Genomic DNA, 8,511 nt, shown 5'->3' with positions numbered 1-8,511 from the left:
GATGTATTTGTTTAATATGGGTATCAAATTAAAGCTGTTCATGAATGCTTTAAGATAGAGCACTTTTCAAATAGCTGGGTGACTAGGGTCTCGAGATACAGACCAAAACGTGGACCCGGGTAACCTTAGGATGTATTTGTTTAATATGGGCATAAAATTAAAGCTGTTATGTCAAAAATATGCGGAAGCAAATAAAAAAAAATTAAAAAATTCATGAATACCGTTTTTGTGAAAAATAAAATTGTGTAATGCGGACAGTTCTTTAATCCTCTTTAATATAAAAATAAGTAGGGTTTTCCTTCCTGACGCTATAACTCCAGAACGCGCGAACCGATTTCCACGGTTTTGCATTCGTTGGAGGTTTATAGCTAAGAAAATTCAGGAAAAATTTCAATAAAAAAGTATATGGTGTGTGAGTATCCCCCTCGAAAATAAGTATGTTTCATTTAAAGTAGATGGTGCCGGTGCGTGAAACATTGTTTAACAGCTATTCATTGTACTTTGCTCAGTTAATTTCATGTGACACTAGCGAATACCCGGCGTGCTTCGCTGCGCCTTAAAAGTAATTTTGTTTTGTTACTCCCTCTCACAACATTTGAAAATATTAGTTAATATTGCTGTACATATTTGTATAGTAGGGAGATTTTTTCAAATTATATAAATATACGTTATTTGAATATTGAATCAATACACGTTTGAGGAAAGGGTGCGATAGTAGACTCCAGTTATAAGATTATAAATTAAATTTCCAAGAGAAAGTCGGTTCTTTACATATTTTCTAATTACCTTCGAAAATATATTAACTCAAAAAAAAAATAAACAATGCTTCATAGATCGATTTTTTTTAAATCTAACTTCATAAAGTTCTTTAAAAATATTTTGTAAATGAGGCCATAAGAGCTTAGGGGGAGAGTTACAACACAAAAATACATTTAAGGCGCAGCGAAGCACGCCGGGTAATTGCTAGTTTTATTTATATACTTCAAGCATTTTCATACTTTCCCGGATGTGCACGGCCATTAAGGGCCGTTTGTATAATGTCCAGTTAATTCTAACTCCCAATTAGACATCGTTATCGACACGCACCATATAACATTTGATCGATAGTTATTGCTCAGTTATGGATACTTGGCGTTGCATGAGAGTTGTCACATAAGAAATCTGTTAAATGAGCTTTGCGTGTAAGCGGTTACCCAACGCACAGCATTACATATGTAGTAGTCTGTTGGCTTTTTATTTATACGTAAAAATGGCATAGCAGTGGAAAGTATGCATAACTGAGCTATTAGCGTTAACTAGACATGGTGCAAACGGCCCGAAATACTATCCCACCGCCACCAAAACTTCTATTGGGAGTATTTAGGCATAAAGGAAAATTTTTCCGCCTGGCGGTTTTAAATTAATTTTTAAGGGCACACATGTGATTTTAATATACTGTTCTTAGTACAACTTAGAAGCACTTATTTCAGAACTGCCTAGTACCTTCGATGCGGTATTGGAGAAGCATAACTCTATGGTAGCAACCGAAGCTATCAGTGAATTGAGTGAACGAATCGGCGCAATTGATTCTCCACATTGGCAGATCGAGAAGCAATATGGTAGCCGAACAGAAAAGAGCAGCAAAGACGAAAAGCTTCCACGCATGGTAAATATTTTATCGAAAAAAACTGACCGTTGACCTGAAAATATCGAAGCACAAATCATTAGAAAGCCTAGGAGTGAAAAATAAGTATTTAATAAAAATAAAATTTTTCTATTAAGGTCTCTGGCAATGCGAACGAACTAAACAATGGAGCTGCTGGTAACCACACGGACCTCGAGCAAGCTGATATAATAGACGATTTCTTAGATGAGGCTCGCTACAATTTGGCCACGCGCGTAATGTCAAATGGCGTTGAGGTGATAATTGCCAGTGATAAAATTAAGACTCAACTTGCTGGCGCTGATGTAGCAACTGAGATCGCGACCAAAGATGCGCCGCAACAACAGCATCATCAATTGCAACTGCGTGTGGTGCCCAGCCAAGCTATCTACCGGCCATTGACGTTGGCAGCGAGTACATTGAAGAACCAAATGATCCTTGTAATGCCGTCGCAAAATACGGAACCGGTAAGGTTTTTCCAAAATTGGAATGTACATATATCCAAATTAAGCGTTTACTAGGGATGGCAATTCAAATTTATTATTGTATGTGATTAATCGCAATGCCAAAAAGTGATTGCAATTAATTAGAAGATATTAATATATTAACCGGCATTTTCGATTATTTTTGTTTTTAATGTTATAACAAAGAAATAACTTATAAAATTATTCACGCACTTAGATTGAAATAAGATTGTAGACAAGTAATTTTTAAAGCTTTTTGATTGTTAATCTGCTTCGGCTTTCCTAGACGATTGCCCCGGAAAAAAGTCGTTCCGTGGATACTGATGTGTCAGTGGGAATATTTGAGGGAACACAAGTAAAGTTTTGAATGAACTTCCTTCATTTTGTCCCACGCCTCAGCAGTGATCCGTTTCAAGCATAAAACTTGACAATTCAAACTTGACAAAGAGATTCAGTTCATCTTGAGGAAATGTATAATAATTACGGTGACTAGCCGTGGGTAACACAGTGCGGCGCCGCGCCATTGCGCTGATACCGAGAGCTGAGTTACTGGCGCCAATACCGATTTTCACAACTCAGTAACGCAATGGCGCCAGCAACACCGGAACCAGTGTTGCCAAACATGAGCTTTTCCTACCAAAACTGGTAGGTTTTTTCCATTTGGTAGGTTGGTAGGCTATATTCGATTTTGGTAGGTTCCGCGACAATAATAGGTATTTGCGAGAAATATATAATATGTATCTCCAAAAATTTTAGCAATCTTGTTTACACGAATATTTCACCGGTGGAGTCCACCATTGTCTACCTGACAGGGACTTCATTGCATGACTTGAGGAATATCACCAAAACTAACCTATTGGTCTTTCAATATGGTAGTAGATAGGTATTCAGTTGAGGAATGCACTGCGACCAGGAGATCTATTCTGCCCTCAATATGGTAGTAAGACCCAATGTTACATATGCGGTACTGGTGACCAAAAGTTACGCATGTAAAGGCGGGTTCCACCTTTAGCAAGCCACGCCGACTGGTCCACGTGGCCTCTACAGGAGCTATGTTTTTTGTCTATTCTATTTGAAAAAGAGGCCTGCTGGAGCGCCCTACGACTGACCAATATGATCAGCAAGAAAATTTCGGGTCTTCGGGATCATTTGGAGGCTCTAAAGCCGTTCCTGAATAATCCCGAGTTATCCTTCTACAAACCCTACAAGGTCACAACTCCTGAAAGGACCTGCAGTGAAGTGATAATAACTATGATTGACGAAAGGTCCCACGCATGGTATCCAGACGGATCAAAGATGGACGATGAGAGTACCGGGGCAGGCAAATTTGGAACGAAGTTCCAGAAAGTCTACCAATTTACACTTACCCAACTATATTCCAGGCGAAAGTCTTCGCAATCGGAGTCTTTGTAGAAAGACAAATGGGGCCAAATTAAATATTATGTCGGATAGTCAGGCAGGTTAAAGGCCTTAGACTATTTTAAAACGGCAGCAGGCTAGTGAAAAGCTGTAAACTTTTTTGAACCACGTGGGAGCTCACAATAACGTAACGCTGTGGTGGGTTCCGGGACGTGAAGGGTTTGAAGGCAACGAAAGCTGACTGTCTCGCAAAGCGTGGAACCCAAATGCACTTGCATGGTCCCTAGTCTTTTGTGAGCTGGTGGAGAAACCCCAGCAGACTGATACACTTTGGGGAACGATTGTCTTCTTCATCCAAAATTTTAAGCATGGCGCCCTCCAAAGTGCCTAACTTCTTAAACAGAATAAGGCTGGAGTGATTACAATTAGGGTTAAGCACAATAGATTTTCTTAGGTCCCAGCGCGTGTATCTCCGACGTAATAATAATAATAATAATAATATGCATGTGTAAAGAGACAAACATTTGTGTACGTCTGTACAGTAAAATGAATTGTTATACGTAGTTAATATGTTTCTATTGTCTTAGCTGTGTTTTAGTTTTTCTAAATGTTATGTTATCTACATTTTTAATAAACTTGATATTAAAAGCAATATTAAAAACTTTTTTGGTAGGAAGTTTTGGTAGGAAAAAAAATTCTCCGTGGCAACACTGACCGGAACACTGACAACACCGGGCGGCGCAAAGAACCAGCAAAGAACACACAAAAGAAATGTAACTTCTAAAATCTGCAGCACAAGGCGAATTTTTACAAGGTGGTGTTGCTAAAATTAGCCGCGGTCTTTCTGCATGTGAAAATTATGTGTTTGTTGTATTTTTGGGTTTTGAACTTGGGTATACTTGAGTTGTTTTTCCCCAACCGGTACCACCTTGTATTAATACACCTTAGTTTAACACCGGAACACTGACAACACAGGGTGGCGCAAAGAACCAGCTAAGAACACCCGAAATAGAAGTATCTCTTGTAAAATGTGCAGCACAAGGCGAATTTATACAAGGTGGTGTTGCTAGAATTCGTCGCGGTCCTTCTGAATGCGAAAATGATGGGTTTGTTGTATTTTTGGGTTTTGAACGTGGGTATATTTGAGTTTTTTCTCAACCGATATCACCTTGTATTAATTCACTTTGGTGGCGTGTAGCAATAAGGGAAATGTGCTTTAGCCTGAAGAGGCCCAATTGCGCCAACACACTGTGCTGATTCCGACAGTTGCGCTGGAGTTAGGGTGTCAGCGCCAAAAAATTTGCGCCGTTACCCAGGTCTACTAAATATATATATTTTAATGTCAAAGGCGCATATTCATAGTCATATTTAGTACTCAACTAAGTCGAAACAATGCGAAGTCACAACTAAAGCTATTCATAGTCGCCTTAGTTTCGACTTTTCTGGCTAAGTACCAACTTAAAATTTAGTTTCGGCTGCAGCTGCAACTAAGTCGTAACTAGGAAGAAGTATTTATCACATTAAGGGAAAACAGACGAAATATGTAAAAATTAAGTTGGTAGAGGGTGATTTTGATAATATTGAATAATCTCCAATTAAAATTTACAAAGATCGATCCATTTTAATCGGAAGATGGAATTAAATGCGTATTACAATTCGAATAAAGCTACATCACAATTTTATAATTGGAATAATTTAGATAAATTCTCAAATAATAAGTCAGTTTCACGCTAGTTCTTTTAAAGTAAATTTGTGAATAACATTTAGATATCTACTATTTGTATGTTTCACAGCATGCTTTCGATAAACATCGACTTCACATCACTGCGGTTGTTCTGGCTATTTCACATAATTAACAAGAAAATGATACCTTATTCTTTTGCATAATCATGCAATGAAAATAAAAATTACATAAACGGATGATCAAACTTGACATTATTTAATAAAAATGTAATTTTTCCAAAATATCGTAAAGAAAAATAGATACAATTTCACACTCGTTTTGCTATATCGTAAACTAAGTCGAAACTACTTAGTAGAAGTCTGAAATGCGACTATGAATAGAGGTAAATTTTAAGTTGGTACTTAAATTTAAGTTGCAACTTTGTTAGTTTCGACTTAGTTGCTGGACTATGAATACGCGCCAAAGATTTTTACCTTTTGTATTTTTTTATAGGCTCAGGGGAAAAAAATTGACAAATAAAAACCAGGCAAATTGAAATGCATAGAAGAAACAATACAACCAAAAGTTTACACAATGTGTCTTCAGTGCTGAAAGAGTTAATGCTTCTAGGAAACAGCACCTTAAAATAGGCCGACTTCCAAAACCCACCAATACAATGTTTGGACACTGTTCTACTACGGTATTTAAACTGCTTGTATATGCAAAGTTGCGAAACATTGAAACCACATACATTGCATATTTTGAATATTCAATATAACAATTAATACCCTTTCGTAATTTTCGATTTTAACAACGCCAATCGCAACCAAAAATGAACGAAGCATCAACTTCGTTTCTGGTGCGCTGATTACTCTAACAATGCGTTTCGATAACTTTTCGGATGCGTCTTGGAAAATTAGGCATTGTCAACCATTTGTAGTACGGCGTTATGGAACATTATACTTTGTACGTATGCAATGCAACTGACGTTTTTTGAAGTCAGCCATAGTTTTATTTTTTTTCTAAAAGCTTTAGTAATGATTGTCATTCTAAGGCCTAACAGCCTAATATTATATATATTTTCTTGATTTAAGAAAATTAAAATTTTTCCTTTTTAATGACTTAAAAGCATATACTATACATATAAGTATATACTGTACTATTTTCAGGTAAATTTTTCGATACCCGTTGATCTGAATCAATTTGTAACGAAGATATGCTTAACAACCTACACCTATCACACAACATACCTTCAGGATGGCTCAACAACTGTGGAAAGCCAAGAACAAGTTATATCAAATATCGCAACAGAGGAGCGTAACTACTTCAGGATGACTCCGACCGTATCACTGGGAGTAACTTTGACGCGTGTAAGCACATGTGCAAACAGTTTAATTACCACTTGCAGGCAAAATTTGCCGCATAGAACCTTGATGAAGAGATAATAATAGATTGAAGGATATCGGCCGCTTGTCATGTAAATTAACAGTTCGAATACACCAAAGTCTCCTACTGCCCCAACCGCCAAAAAGACATAAGCGACATTTATTTTTGATGCAGAAATACACCTAGATGCTCTAGCGTCAATTTTTGCAAATTTTAGTGTAAGGTACCACTGAATTACCCAAAATAGTTCGTTTTAAGTAGGAGCGCTAGCAATACATGTCCGAACGGCAGAAGAGGTGTATTCGATTTTTTAATTTAAACATCATGTGAGAGAATAATTTAATATAGGTTTTAAAAATGGAAAATGGTAAAAGCCTCGTGAAGCTCGTAAATCCCGTAAAAGTACGAGCCTCGTAAAAGAGCTGTCAAAATTTGTATGGAGCTCAGTTTATGCGAATCTCATAAAATTACGAGGCAAATTTGATGCGAGAATGACCTCGTAAACTTCGGTGTTGCTAAAGGGCCGAAAATTTTATACTAAAATGAATGATAAAATAATGAAAAAAAAAATAATAAAAAAAAACTTTTTAATATACCACGCTTTTATAAATGGACTAAAAAGTAGAAAATATATATTTCTCAGTTCCATAGAATTTGTTTTGATAACTTTTGATTTTGAAATTAAAGCAAAAGTAACTATAAACAATTTATGGGATTGAAAACGCAAAACACGGAGTGCTTGCAATACAAAGCATGATACAAATATTTAAAGGTAAAACCATGATACAAAAAACAAGGTAGTTTCAATAAACATCTTTTTGATTAAAAAGCAGATTTTTGACAATTGCTCAATTGTGAAAAATTGGAAGCGGCGTTACCCAATTGTAAGTTTTTTGATGTGGGAGATTTTATATCCTAAATTTGGGATTATAAAGAAAATAGTTGTATTAAAATATACCTTTTAAAAATAATCAATATCTTATCTTAAAAACGTTTAAATTTTACATTAAATTCGATGACAACTTGCCAAATCGTTATTTTAATATTAATACAATTTTAGTGAACATATTTTAAAATTTCATCTCATTATTTCACAATGTAGTTTTCTATATCGGATACGATGATTCTGATGTAATTCAGACACTGAAATTACACATGTCGATGTGTTATTTGATACTCATTGTCTTTGTCCATTTAACAGCAAATGGAATTTACTTTAGGACCCATGGGCAGTAAAATTTTTCTAGAAACACATATTGTTTTCACATGAAATTTAGACACACCCAAAATTTAAGTATAAAATAAATAGATAAGAATAAATTTTCAATCAAACTGATTTGTGTAGTCCTGGGGCGTCTTTAGTAAATGTTTGGAGGCTGTTTTAATATATCCTATCTTATTATATATTTTTTAGCTTTACTACATTCTGAGAAGTTGAGAGAATGAAGTCTAATTTCTTTTTTGGTCAACTATGATGTTTGATTTCATTTTTTGCAATCATTAGTTCATTTCGTTTGAGGAGTCACAATGCCCAAACCAAAGTTTTATCATCGGCTTAGGTAAGGTTTAACCACTTAACCCCCCTTTGTTTTCGTCGCTAGTTAATTCTATAAACTGTCAGCTTTCACACAATTAAAATGTACATCTAAGAACAAAAATTTTTAAATCGACAAAAAATTAATAAGAAAATTTGAAGGATTTTAGATATTGGGTATGGTAGCACGAAATGTCACAATCTGCTTAATTGTCAGGTTGTTAATATGGCGACGAAAAAGTGACAATGGAACTACCTTATTTTTTGTATCATGGGCAAAACCATGATAAAAATATTTATAAGTTACAATCGCTGAGAGCCAACTTTATGAATTTTGACGTTTGCTAGCATTTCGAAATTTTTCCTCGCTGCCATTTCGTTTGTTTGTTTTTATTTTCACTCAAACCTAAGAAATATATTTCTGTCGAAACAACAGAATTTGAATGTACCCAGTAGAACTTGG

The 8,511-nt window shown here is 35.7% G+C and overlaps 1 protein-coding gene across 3 annotated transcripts in view; it reads left to right on the top strand.

The window, feature by feature from the left end:
* Nucleotides 1-7,108, top strand: part of LOC118745713 — a 337,897-nt gene extending 330,789 nt beyond the window's left edge. For all 3 annotated transcript variants that reach the window (XM_036479328.1, XM_036479326.1, XM_036479329.1), the window contains 3 exons: nt 1,470-1,645; nt 1,762-2,109; nt 6,298-7,108. In XM_036479328.1, the coding sequence (XP_036335221.1) occupies nt 1,470-1,645; nt 1,762-2,109; nt 6,298-6,573 (800 nt within the window). In that variant the 3' untranslated portion in view covers nt 6,574-7,108. The remainder of the gene's footprint in view (nt 1-1,469; nt 1,646-1,761; nt 2,110-6,297) is intronic.
* Nucleotides 7,109-8,511: the final 1,403 nt, after the last annotated feature.

The sequence above is a fragment of the Rhagoletis pomonella genome, unplaced genomic scaffold, assembly GCF_013731165.1.
Source record: "Rhagoletis pomonella isolate Grant_MI unplaced genomic scaffold, Rhpom_1.0 Rhpom_scaffold_00009, whole genome shotgun sequence".
NCBI classification, from domain to species: Eukaryota; Metazoa; Arthropoda; class Insecta; order Diptera; family Tephritidae; genus Rhagoletis; species Rhagoletis pomonella.
This window is presented reverse-complemented; position numbering and strand designations above follow the sequence as displayed.